This window comes from Lipotes vexillifer, unplaced genomic scaffold (assembly GCF_000442215.2).
Source record: "Lipotes vexillifer unplaced genomic scaffold, Lipotes_vexillifer_v1.1 scaffold61, whole genome shotgun sequence".
Taxonomy (NCBI): Eukaryota; Metazoa; Chordata; class Mammalia; order Artiodactyla; family Lipotidae; genus Lipotes; species Lipotes vexillifer.
The window spans coordinates 2,667,547-2,681,512 of NW_006787051.1; the positions used below are offsets into that span (position 1 = coordinate 2,667,547).

Consider the following 13,966-nt stretch of genomic DNA (forward strand, 5'->3'; position numbering starts at 1 on the left):
GCCCCCACGCCAAAAAAAAAAAAAAAAAAAAAAAAATGCATGAAAGTGTAAGCTGTCCATCTTGCCTAGTTATTCAAAGTACAGTATTTTGAAATAAGGAGATTCTCTTGGCATTAAGCAGTAAAAATCAAACTTACTCAACTTTTTTGGTATTCTCTCAAATCTTTAGAAGGTTAAACTATCTGCTTACAAAAGAAATGTTAATGACAGACCTTTTCCCACTGGGAATGTACAAATAGTGAAGGACCCTTAAAAAACATTTGGTACTTCCTGAGCTCCAAGTTCTCTTTCTTTTGTGTTCTATCTCCAGACTAGGACCAGCTACCAAACAGGATCTATCAGTTTGGCCTTCAGCTCTGTTTGCAGGAAAAAAGATGCCACTTTTAAATGTCTGACAAATACACAGATTTATAAAGCTTATTTTTAAAGAAGATAGCTTGGGTCACATTTATTTACTTATTTGTTGAACTATTTCAAGTCTCACACCAAAAGCACCATGCACCATTCTTCAAAGCCAATCAGCTGGAAAAGTGTGGGAAAGCTAGTAAGCAAAAACAGGAAGACAGTCTGCTCAACAGGGAGAGGCCAGACATTCATTACCTGTTTCACTTGTAGCCCATGACTCCAAATCCTTTCCAGGAGGTCACAAAGGCTGGCAATCAAGGTGTTCTCTTCCACCCCTGTGATGTTCACCTCCCCATGCCCTAGCTCCACAGCCTCTCGGCCCATCTTCTCCACCAGCATCCTCTTGGTCTATAAGAAATCAGTCGGTAAGATTAGACACCCACAGTTAGCCAGATCACATTCAACTAGAGAGGGTTGTGGCCAACTGCCCAGCATATCTGCTGGGCTGGGAGTAAGACCCACAGATAAAGACTGTATTTATTCTCTACCACTGAGGTCAGGTTATAGTAGAGGGCCTTCTTCAAAGAAGATAAAAACACAGAAATCACTATTTGACCCTGGGCAAGTGATTTCATCACTCTAGATTCAGTTTTTACATTTATGAGATGAAAAGAGTTGAATAAAACCCTTTGGTCATGCTCATCTCTGATATTCTCTGATTCTGACTGCTTAACTGACCCTATTAAACAAACCTTTCAGCATTTAATCCTAGAAATATATCTAAAGTATCCATCAAGGGGATGAAAAGTTGAGGAGGAATAATTTACTTTTAGGTAAAATTTTTCACGTGCTCATTGTAAAACAAAAACAAAAAACTACACTGAATAATGATAATTGCAGCTTTGTGCCAGGCACTGTACTATGTATTACATTATCTCATTTAAGCCTAATAACTCTATGAGAAGTATTATTATTTTTCACAATTTACTGATAAGGAAATTGAAGTCAGAGAACTTAAGTAACTTGCCCAAATTCACACAGCAAAGAAGCAGCAAATCTGGTCTTTGAACCTAAAGCTGCCTGAATATTGAATCCAAGTTCTTAAGGAAGATTTAATCATGTTATTAATTTGTGACATATAAAAATCTAGGGGCTTCCCTGGTATCTCAGTGGTTAAGAATCTGCCTGCCAGTGCAGGGGACACGGATTCGAGCCCCAGTCCGGGAAGATCCCACATGTCACGGAGCAAATAAGCCTGTGCGCCACAACTACTGAGCCTGCGCTCGAGAGCCCACAAGCCACAACTACTAAGCCCACGTGACACAACTACCGAAGCCCATGTGCCTAGAGCCCGTGCTCTGCAACAAGAGAAGCCACCACAATGAGAAGCCTGCGCACCGCGACAATGAGCAGCTCCCACTCGCCGCAACTAGAGAAAACCCACGCGCAGCAACGAAGACCCAATACAGCCAAAAATAAAAATCAATAAAATAAATTTATTTAAAAAAAAAAAGAATCTAAAGAGCAAGGAAAAATATCACCCCATATGCTACCCTGCAGAAGCAACAACTCTTAACACTTCGGCATATTTCTTTCCAGTGTTACTATTTTTAATTTTTTATTGGGAAATATATCTCATATACAGGCACATATATCTGTGTATGTGAGTGTATACTATTAGACTATCATAACCATCAACGAGATTAAGAAAAAAAATATTGCCCATCTATATCTTTGAAGATTCCCATGTGCCTTCTCCAATCACCTTTCCCACTCTAGAAGTGATCACTGTTCTGACTTACACAGTAAAACTACAGAAATGCAAGGAAATGATTAACACCTATATTTGTATCCCTAAACAATGTAGTTTAGTTTTGCCAGTATGGTTTTTTTGTTGTTATTTTCTTTTTAAAATTTATTTATTTTATTTATTTATTTTTGGCTGCATTGGGTCTTTGTTGCTGTGTGCAGGCTTTCTCTAGTTGTGGCGAGCGGGGGCCACTCTTCGTTGCAGTGTGCAGGCTTCTCATTGCAGTGGCTTTTCTTGTTGCGGAGCACAGGCTCTAGGCTCTTGGGCTTCAGAAGTTGTGGCACACAGGCTCAGCAGTTGTGGCTCGTGGGCTCTAGAGCGCAGGCTCAGTAATTGTGGCGCATGGGCTTAGTTGCTCCACAGCATGTGGGATCTCCCCGGAACGGGGCTCGAACCCATGTCCCCTGCATTGGCAGGCGGATTCTTAACCACTGCACCACCAGGGAAGCCCCTTTTGTTATTTTCTTTTTCACTTAACTTTATGTTTGTGAAATTCATACACACTGATCAATATATCTGTTGTCTATTGGCACGCTGTATAGCATTCCACTGTATAAATATACTGCAATTTATTATTTATTCTCCTACTGACTGGCATTTGGGTTGTTTCCAGTTTGGGACTATTACAAAGAATTCTGCTGTAAATGTCTCATACATATCTCCTGGGTCATGCTGCAAAGGTTTCTCTAGGGAATATACCTAGGAGAAGAATCCTGGATAATAAATGCTATGCTGTTTTGCAAAGCAATCATACCAATTTACATTTCCAACAGTATCAGAGTTCCCTGTTGCTCCACATGCTAGCCAACAGTTGACAGCGTTAGGCTATTCTTCAATTCTAACACGTACACTTTTCCACATATCAACAAATCTGAAATTAGGATATATTTCACCATCATTGTTGACCAGGCAGTAGACATAAGAAAGTTGTCACTGCCAGAACATGCATCTCAAAACTTGAGAATGAATGCAAGGGGCATGGAAAACAAATCCCAGAGACAAGAGACAAGCCCTCTTTCAAGAAAGGCAGCATCACCAATGTTCTTGATGGGAGAAAAGACAACACTGTTGGGAAAAATCATGGATATCAACGACTTAGAATGAACTGATGAAGTTTTTTAAATGCCTGAATTCAAAATATCAGTACTGGTATATCAACCTAACTTGTAACAGTAATAATTTTTTCTTCAAGAGAAAGTATATTTGATTTCATCCCATAAATGAGCATCACTTAGAAACTGAAATGCAGGAAAATCTTTTTTTTCCATTGATGAATAAACAGGATGTAGTAGGGGCCAAGTTAGTTCAACTGTCCTAAAAAGCACAGTATACTGACTTGGTTGAAAGGCTGTATTTTTATTAGAAATTTAAGTTCTGAACTAAAATATTAAAAGTTAAGAATGATTATCTTGGGACTTCCCTCGCGGCACAGTGGTTAAGAATCCCTCTGCCAATGCAGGGGACATGGGTTTGATCCCTGGTCCCAGAAGATCCCACATGCTGCAGAGCAACTAAGCCTGTGCGCCACAACTACTGAGCCCACGCGCCACAACTACTGAAGCCTGCGCACCTAGAGCCCGTGCTCTGCAACAAGAGAAGGCACCACAATGAGAAACCCGTACACCACAACAAAGAGTAGCTCCCACTCACTGCAACCAGAGAAAGCCCGTCGCAGCAACGAAGACCCAAGGCAACCAAAAATAAAAATAATAATTTTAAAAATAAAAAAAAAAGAAAGCAGATCCCTACAAATCTGTTATATATATAAAAAAAAAGAATGACTATCTTTTGATCCAGCAATCCCACTTCTGAGTATATATCCAAAAGAACTGAAATTAGGATCTCAAAGAAATATCTGCATCCCCATGTTCATTGCAGCATTATTCATGACAGCCTAGATATAGAAACTACCCAAGTATCTACCAATAGATGAATGGATAAACAATATGTGGTATATACATATATATGATGAAGTATTATTTAGCCTTTAAAAAGCCTTAAAAAAGAAGGAAATCCTGCCATTTGCAGCAACGTGGATGAACCTGGACATTATGCTAAGTGAAATAAGCCAAACAGGACAAATACTACATGATTCCACTTATATAAGGTATCTGAAATAGTCAAACAAATTCATAGAAGCAGAGAATAGAATGGTGGTTGCTAGGGGCTGTGGGGAGGGAAAAATAGAATTGTTGCTCAAGAGGTATGAAGTTTCGGTATTCATAGGTAAGAAGAATAAGCTCTGGAGATCTGCTGTACAACATAGCACCTATAATAATACAATATTGTGCAATTTAAAATATGTTAAGAGGACAGATCTCATGTTGTGTTCTTACCCCAAAAACAAACAAAAAATGCAAAAGAATATAAGGAAATTTTTGGAAGTGACAGATATGTCTACCTTGATTGGTGGTAACGGTATCACCAGTGTATGCATATGTCCAAACTCATCAAGATGTATACATTATATGTGTGCAATTTTTTTGTACATCAATTATACCTTAGTAAAGCTTTAAAAAATTACTCTTCTTGTAGAATGGAAAAAAACATGCCAACAGCAAGCTTAAACTGAATAATACACCTTGATCTGGCACACAGTAGGCACTCAGCGAATTCTTGTTTCTAGACACGAGATCAGTGCTATCAGATTAAATCAGAGGCAAAAACATTTGCATACGTGTAAGACTAATCTGTTGAAGACAATTCAACTACATTACTTACTTAAGATATTACTTACTTAAAATTAATGATTTTAAGTAACATAAGATGTCGAAAATTAAAAACTACATCTGTCTCTCAGTTTTAAAGAATACATATTAAGTTTTTATCAAGCAAAGTGTGCTTGCTCTCAATTAATGGTATATTTTATTTAAAACAAATACACCTAATTCCAAGTTAAAAGGATCTTAACATTAGTACTATCCCATTATATTAACAATATTTTCAAAATCAAGAAAAGAGTGGTCAGAGCTAAGCCTTGGTCTCATCTTGGCTGCCAAGGAAAATACACATTCAGAAGTGTCCCCAGCTCACCTTGTTGCGGCATTCCATCAACAGCGCCTCCACAAACTTCCAGTTGGTTTGGGCAATCACTGACGGGGAAAGGTTGGACAGTTTGGGCTGGCGGATGGTGCTGCCCATATTCCTGGCTTCCTGGATGTACTTCTAAAGCAAAAGGAAAAATCAAAGACTCTCCATGCCCATGCACACAGACCACAGGCAACCAGTAGTGATGGGGCCTGAAGAGGGCACTATCACCCCGCACTTTCTTACTGCCTCTTTCCTAGGGCAAAGTTTAAAATGCAGTGCTTGTATCGTAGGGAAAACTGAGAAAATATGATGAATTAATTCTGTTTTTTTCTAATGTAAAGCCCTCTTGGCTTTAATGATACAAGAGGTAAAAAACATATGGCTGCAACATGTATAAGTGTGCAAACTCCTAGGAGTAGGCAAACCAACTCAAATCTCAGAGTACTATTGAGGAAAATCATTTTCCCCACCAAGTTTGGAGGAATTTAATTCCTCTGCTCATATCAAAGATATCCATCCTTGCTAAATTAGGGCCTGAAGAACATGTGTGTACACTCAAAACAACAACTGCATTTTCTGATTTTCTACAGTTTGCTGGTGATTCCCCATATGCTGTCTGTTTTAACATATAACCAAATCAATGCAGTAAACTGCACACTGACATCCTCTCAGTATCCCAGGTTCACAACCAACATTTTTACTCCCAACTTCTTTCTTTCCCCATATTTATTCCAGGAGTACAATTCTGTCCATTCTGTCTTCTGGCCCCTCAATCTGCCCCTACTACCAGCCCCTAAGATTAGGCTTCAATTACTATCACCTGCACTACTGCTACCTGCTCCTAACTTGCTAGCTACCTCCAGTACCTCTTGCCTCCCAAATATTCTGCCCACAGCCTCCTTCACACAACTACCACCAAACTTTGGGTCCTGCCATCTCCTTTATTTGCAATACTCATCTTTGTCCCTAACAATCCTATCATCCTCAAGACTTAAACAGATGCTGGTTTCTCCAAACAGTCTTGTGTGAGATTACCCCAGACAGAACTGACCTCTGCTTTCTCTAATCAGTGATCAAACACTGGTGTGCCTCTCATATGGCCCTTTCATATGGCCTTTGCTCCCTTAATAAACTAGTATTCCCTGAGGACAAGGCTACCTCCTTATCATCTTTATATTTCAAAGTGTTTACTATAGTGATTTTGACCAAGAAAACGTACTCAATAAACACTGCTGAAAGAAATAATACGGAGGTGAGGTGGAAGACCCAGGGGAGACTTTTAAAATAACACCTACACCCAACACCCATTAGGCCACCCTCACAAAAACACCAAGTACAATTGTACCCTATAAAAGCAGTTAAAAATTCATAACCATATTTTGCAATATTAATTTATTCCTTTAAAAAACAGCAAAGGCAAAATATTTTCCCATTCATTGAGATGCCAGACACATATGAAAACAACATGCTTTACTGGATTTCATCTGTATAAAATGCAAACTGCAGGGTCTTTTCTCAAAGAGAAGTTGCTGAAATAGGTTTCTGAAGGTGAAGCTCCATTTTCACAAGTTCTCTGCAACTCAGTAAGGCAGGGTCTCCAACCTGAAGTTTATAACTAGAAACTTTACCAGGAACAAGTTACAGTGGAGCTGAGAAACTCAGCTTACAAGCAATAAGGACTCAGGTCAATTCAAGAATCCTCAATCCCCACGCACCTGATAATAATATTCTTTTGCTCCTCTGAGAAAAGAAGTCAAGATTACCTGTTTTAAATTAAGATAAAGAAAAAAATAGGAAAAAAGGCTCCTCCTCCCCAGGTTCAGAGAGTCACAGCATTAACCCAAGTTCAGCTTTTCCTCTTTCTCACTCTAACAAAATTAACTTTTTTACCACCATTACACACACACACACACAAAAGCCTCAAAAATTTTAAAGGGATTTCCCCCAAGTTTTAGAATCTTATCTTCTGAGGTTCCTGTCACCTCTCCCACTCTCCCAACCCCTGGGAGGAAGTGAGTATCATGCATGAGTGACTACTGAAAGGACAGTGAAAGGCTCTCTTCCAAGCACTGGTTATCATTCCTGAACAGAGGTACAAATCTGGTTCAGGGAGAGGACGCACATGGTTAGTGGCCCTGCTGCCCCTTGTGAAACACTGTACATCCTGGATTTGTCACAACCGAGGCCCATATCAGGGATCAGGAACTAACTTATTATTAACCCTTCTTTATAAGGAGGATATTTGAATCAGACCAGAGGCCAAGGAAATGAGAAAGAGAAGGAGGGTGTAGCATGATAACAGGGTCATTCCTTGTCATTCTCAAGGTGTCTTACCTCTCTCTGGTCATTGTCTAAACGCAGGTGTTCTGTGTGCTGCTTCTGCCGGTCTTTACGCCTCCACTGGGCAGGGGCATTCCTTTTTGTCCACCTGACAGAATCAAAGCAGACAATTAAGAATATTCCGCTAAGAGGGACTTTCCTGGTGGCGCAGTGGTTAACAATCCGCCTGCCAATGCAGAGGACACGGGTTCAAGCCCTGGGCTGGGAAGATCCCACATGCCACAGAGCAACTAAGCCTGTGCGCCACAACTACTGAGCCTGCAATCTACAGCCCGCAAGCCATAACTACTGAGCCCGCGTGCCACAACTACTGAAGCCCGCACGCCTAGAGCCCGTGCTCAACAAAAGAAGCCACCACAATGAGAAGCCTGCACACCACAACGAAGAGTAGCTCCCGCTCGCCACAACTAGAGAAAGCCCGTGCACAGCAACGAAGACCCAGCGCAGCCAAAAATAAATGAAGAAAGGAAGGAATGAAGGGAGGGAGGGAGAGAGGGAGGAAAGAAGGAAAGGAAGAAAGAAAGAATATTCTGCTAAGAAAGTAAGGTCAACTGACGGGAGAAAACTTAAACATCTAGGGACCAATGCTGGCCATGGGAAGCCACCAAGAAATCACCAGAGATAGCTCAGAAACCTTGAGAAGCGTAGCTTAAAGATCACTTACTGGGCAAGAAAGAGATAACTCCCCAGGGACAGAGACATATCATTTTTTAAAATAAATTTATTTATTTATTTATTTTTGGCTGCATTGGGTCTTTTTTCTTTTTACAACGGTGTGTTAGTTTCTGCTTTATAACAAAGTGAATCAGTTATACATATACATATGTTCCCATATCTCTTCGCTCTTGCGTCTCCCTCCCTCCCACCCTCCCTATCCCACCCCTCCAGACAGCCACAAAGAACCGAGTCGGTTTCCCTGTGCCATGCGGCTGCTTCCCACTAGCTATCTACCTTACGTTTGGTAGTATATATATGTCCATGCCTCTCTCTCGCCCTGTCACAGCTCACCCTTCCCCCTCCCCATATCCTCAAATCCATTCTCCAGTAGGTCTGTGTCTTTATTCCTGTCCTACCCCTAGGTTCTTCATGACATGTTTTTTCTTAAATTCCATATATATGTGTTAGCATATGGCACTTGTCTTTTTCTTTCTGACTTACTTCACTCTGTATGACAGACTCTAGGTCTATCCACCTCATTACAAATAGCTCAATTTCGTTTCTTTTTATGGCTGAGTAATATTCCATTGTATATATGTGCCACATCTTCTTTATCCATTCATCCAATGATGGGCACTTAGGTTGTTTCCATCTCTGGGCTATTGTAAATAGAGCTGCAATGAACATTTTGGTACATGACTCTTTGAATTTTGGTTTTCTCAGGGTATATGCCCAGTAGTGGGATTGCTGGGTCATATGGTAGTTCTATTTGTAGTTTTTTAAGGAACCTCCATACTGTTCTCCACAGTGGATGAACCAATTCACATTCCCACCAGCAGTGCAAGAGTGTTCCCTTTTCTCCACACCCTCTCCAGCATTTATTGTTTCTAGATTTTTTGATGATGGCCATTCTGACTGGTGTGAGATGATATCTCACTGTAGTTTTGATTTGCATTTCTCTAATGATTAGCTGCATTGGGTTTTCGTTGCTGTGCACGGGCTTTCTCTAGTTGTGTTGCTGTGAGTGGGCTTCTCCTGCTGTGGAGCACCGGCTCTAGGCATGCGGGCTCAGCGGCCACGGCTCACGGGCCTAGTTGCTCCGTGGCACGTGGGATCTTCCCAGACCAGGGCTCGAACCCGTGTCCCCTGCATTGGCATGCAGATTCTTAACCACTGCACCACCAGGGAAGTCCCAAGAGACATATCTCTCTTGAAACACCTACAAAAACTTCACTTGCAGATCCAAAACTACACTCATTCAACTCTGCCTGGGCACTGATACACTGATCTCCAAAAGTAACGAAGAAGAGCAATCCTGCTAAGCTATCTACTTTCAGTTCAGTTATTTCAACCACCACTTACTAACGATACAGTGCTAGCTAGGTGTTGTATGGATTCAATCATGAGATGATTTCAACCCATCTGCAGTCCGGCCTTTTACAGGCCCTGACACATGGAGCTATCCCAATTTGCACAGTGGAGACAGGAGCTGATGGCTGTCACCTGTTTCCTTGTTAAAACAAGTAAATAACCTGGATAGTGTGTGTTTTCTCCATATTTGCTTTACAAATGTCAAGGTCTTCTGGAGATAACAGTCTAGGTCCAGCTACCGTATAACCCTCACCACTGTGGCTAGGGAGCTGAATCAGGGAATCCCTGGGGTTGACTCACTTGTTGCTGGCTGGCCCGGTGGAAAGCACATCAGACTGCAGCTTAGGGAAGAAGCCTGGTTCATACTTCCCTTGTCCAATCTTCATGTCAAGTAAATGGGGGTGAACCGCAGTATGATCGATTTTTGCCAGTCGCAGCTCAATTGCTTTCTCTGGATAAGAATGAAAAAGTCCAATATTTTAAAAAACATACCATATTCTGGGCTATAAAACAAGTCTCAATAAATTTAAAATAATTTGAATCATACAAAGTATGTCCTGTGACCAACAATAATCAATAATACCTGAAAACTAAAAAACACACTCCTAAATAACCAAGGGGTCAAAAAGGAAATCAGCATGGTTGAGGCAAAAATGGAATGGATTGCCTTTTATTGGATGTAGATTATGCTCTCTATTGTTAAGAGTACTTGAAACAATTCAGGTTGGTTTTCTTGAAGTAATTTTTATTTATGATTCAGAGAACTCATGTGGATGGAAATCTCTCTGGCCCTCAAAAAACATGCCATTAGCACTCAGAGGTAGTGTTGCCCACTACATGTCCTGCGTTCTGAATAGAAAAGAGGTGTTATTTAGGGAAAATTTTTTTCTTTTTGCGGTACGCCGGCCTCTCACTGCGGTGGGCTCTCCTGTTGCAGAACACAGGCTCCGGATGCGCAGGCTCAGCAGCCATGGCTCACGGGCCCAGTCGCTCCGCAACATGTGGGATCTTCCCGGACTGGGGCACAAACCTGTGTCCCCTGCATCGGCAGGCGGACTCTCAACCACTGCGCCACCAGGGAAGCCCCGAAAATCTTTTTTTTAAGATATGTATAGATCATTTACTACTGGATAATATTTGTTCTTTGTTCCCTATAGAGATAGCTGTTCTTTAATAGCATATGTTTAGTGGTTGTTTTAAAATTATACAGAGAGCAGAAGTTCTTTATCTGATGTGATTTAGTGGGGTAGTGAATTTGATAATTGAAAAAGTCACTTAAGTTTGGGAATCCTAAAAGGGTATATACATCCCTTAAACATTTTAATTTAAACCATATGACTGTATAATCACCAGTCTTTTGATGAAGTGTCTGTGCATTTTCTTTGATTATGGATCCACTAATCAGGGGTGTGCATTGTTTCTCTTGCATAACTCTCACCCATAATTCATTCACTGAGTTTTCCAGTTTTTAAAGTGGAGCGAGAACTTTTAAAGGACCTTGCAAAAGAACCATAGTAGATGCTAGTTTTCCCAAGTGTTTTGCACTTAAGTGATATGCCTAATTCAATTGCTGTATTTTTAGTGACTTTGCTTTACTGAGTCTTTTTAAAGCATTTAATTTTGTTTTCAGAGAAACAGTTCTTTTTTTTGTCCTCATATTTACCATTTATTTACATAATATTTGGTTAAATTATACAACCCAGTAATAAGTTCAACTAGTGCACACAAGCTTGGAAACAAATGCATACGTTAGTATTTTTTAATTAATTTTTTAATTGAAGTATAGTTGATGTACAATATTATGTAAGTTACAGGTATACAATATAGTGACTCACAATTTTTAAAGGTTATACTCCATTTATACGTATAAAATATTGGCTGTATTCCCCGTGTTGTACAATGTATCCTTGTAGCTTATTTTATACATAACCTTGCATTAGTTTTTGTTTTTGTTGTTTTTGCAAAAGTAATACAAACTCAAGGCATGCAATCAAAACAATTTTAAAGGGAATAAAATGAAATCTCCTTCCTCTCTCCTTCCTGTGGTAGCCGGAGATCAAGTTTCTTGTGCATCCCTAATGAAATAATAGTTTTTTAAAACAAATAAATAATGTGTGGACAAACAGTGCAGAGAGAATTGAATGTTTCCCTTTCTTCTTTTTTCTCTGTGCGGGCTTTCTCTAGTTGTGGTGAGCAGGGGCTACTCTTCGTTGCGATGTGTGGGCTTCTCATTGCGGTGGCTTCTCTTGTTGCGGAGCACGGGCTCTAGGCATGCGGGCTTCAGTAGTTGCGGCTCATGGGCTCAGTAGTTGTGGCGCGCAGGCTCTAGAGTGCAGGCTCAGTAGTTGTGGTGCACGGGCTTAGTTTCTCCGCGGCATGTGGGGTCTTCCCGGACCAGGGATCGAACCCATGTCCCCTGCATTGGCAGGTGGATTCTTAACCACTGCGCTACCAGGGACGTCCCTGTTTCCCTTTCTTTTTGATCTAAAATCCTACCCTTGTGAGATAATCCCTTGATTTTTTTTCATGCCCTCCTCCTAAATACTTTTATATAATGCACTATTTTTAATGTAGTGTTGCACATGTATTAATTATAATATTCTTTAAATTATATACATTTTGATATACATATGGTATATTAAAGTAAAACTTGGAAAATATTACAAAAGGGTGTATGTACAGTGACGTGTTAAGACTTATCACATTTTGATATACATATGGTATATTAAAGTAAAACTTGGAAAATATTACAAAAGGGTGTATGTACAGTGACGTGTTAAGACTTATCACTGTTTCCTGTTTCCTTGCATATACAGCATGTATACCTTTTAAAAACAACACAGATGGGAGCATACTAATCATTGTTTTATACCTTCTTTCATTTAACAGTTTATCTTGGAGATATCAGGACATAGATTAGGTTGTTTCCTAAGAACAAAGATTGCATGAGAAACATCCTTGTTCATACAATTTTCACAGAAGTGTGAGTAAGCAAGGACAGTTTCTAATTCAATTTCTGATTTGCAGGAACTTCCCTGTAGTTTGTTTTAGGAGTGAACTTATCTGTAAAGTGATCCCAAGTCTAATGTCTTTCTCTGCACAGAGAGAAGTCATAAGAATGTGCTGATTATTCTCTCTTCACCACTCAGAAGTGGTTGTAATCCCAGTATGCTTTGCATTATCTCCTTTTGTTAAAAGTAATTGCTCATTACAGCATTATGGGAGCTGTGAGAAAACCCAGAGAGTTGCCTCCAGCTGAAGTGTTTCCAGTTGATTTTGATTGGCTAAAACTCTTTGGATGCAGATGACCTTCATCTGTTTCCTATTTATTAGTTTCACCTTCTTGGAATGATGAGCACAGAGACAGGCAATGGCAAAGGAGGTACTGATTTTATCGTTTGTACTGGTGTATAGAAATGGATTTTGTGCTGTTGCTTACAGCTCTGGGAGGTCAGCATCCTAGTGTGGGTACCACGGGTTGATGGATCCCGGAGGCATGGTTTATTAGGCCATCCTTCAAGATGAGTTGTTGCTTTTTTAAAATACAAAAATGTAGGGAAAACGAAACCCACAACTCAGACCAGAGAGGCCATAAAATTCCAAGTTTCTAGTATCTGTAAAACCAAACCATATAAATGGAAAACAGTTTAGCCTTGAGAGAGGAGATGATTTCTCATCCCCTAAAGTGTTTTGTTTCTAAGAATAGCACACTTTCAAGTGCATCACAGGGAATTCTTCAGGGATTTCAATCTGAGGCGAATAAGGTTACCCACTCTAGCAGAAATAAGTGGGCTGAGTTCCAGATACTGGATTAGACTCATCCTGAAGAGTAGGGAAAAACCAGAACTAGATGTCTGTGCTATTGAAAAGCCTGCTTTTATGGAGCAGAGGAAGCCCCTTCCTTCAGACTTTAGCATGCCCTGTTTCATGATTAGAGAGTAGATAGATGTTCCCTGACACTGTAACTAGGTACACTATAAGGAGTAGTCCAGTGTCCAGGAAGCCTCATGAGGAAGGCATTTCAGGGACTCCTTTACTCAGTGTCTGTTGGACCCCTATGAGATGTTCTTGTCTCTGAGCAGACCTGTCAGGAAGGCCAGCCACGTAAAGGAGTAGCACCCGCTTTATTGACTTTCGGTAAAAGAAGCACCTTTTTGGTTTTCACATGATTGGAAAGGCCTTGCTCCTTCCTGCCTTTTTAAAAAAAACCCAGAAATGGTGTGTGTCTATATGTGTGTGTACACTGAAACGGGGGGGAGAAATTATTCAGTGTAATATTTATTCAAAATGTGTGTTTAAGAGCCAGTGTTGGGACACAGTAAGACTGGACCTTCAGCTTTAAATATCTCTTGGAGGTTTTCTCCCACACCTTTACATTCTTTTGATCATCTTAAGTTTGAATTTTAAAGTATA

The 13,966-nt window shown here is 40.3% G+C and overlaps 1 protein-coding gene across 3 annotated transcripts in view; it reads right to left on the reverse strand.

Moving 5' to 3' along the window:
* DENND5A (DENN domain containing 5A) overlaps positions 1-13,966 on the reverse strand; it is a 111,068-nt gene that overhangs the window by 19,757 nt on the left and 77,345 nt on the right. For 2 of the 3 annotated variants that reach the window (XM_007459860.1, XM_007459859.1), the window contains exons 9-12: positions 9,854-10,004; positions 7,520-7,613; positions 5,189-5,320; positions 601-753 (exon numbers count right to left, since the gene is read on the reverse strand). In XM_007459860.1, the coding sequence (XP_007459922.1) occupies positions 601-753; positions 5,189-5,320; positions 7,520-7,613; positions 9,854-10,004 (530 nt within the window). Of the gene's footprint in view, positions 1-600; positions 754-5,188; positions 5,321-7,519; positions 7,614-9,231; positions 9,235-9,853; positions 10,005-13,966 lie in introns of all 3 variants that reach the window. The other variant, XM_007459861.1, reaches the window with a different exon arrangement.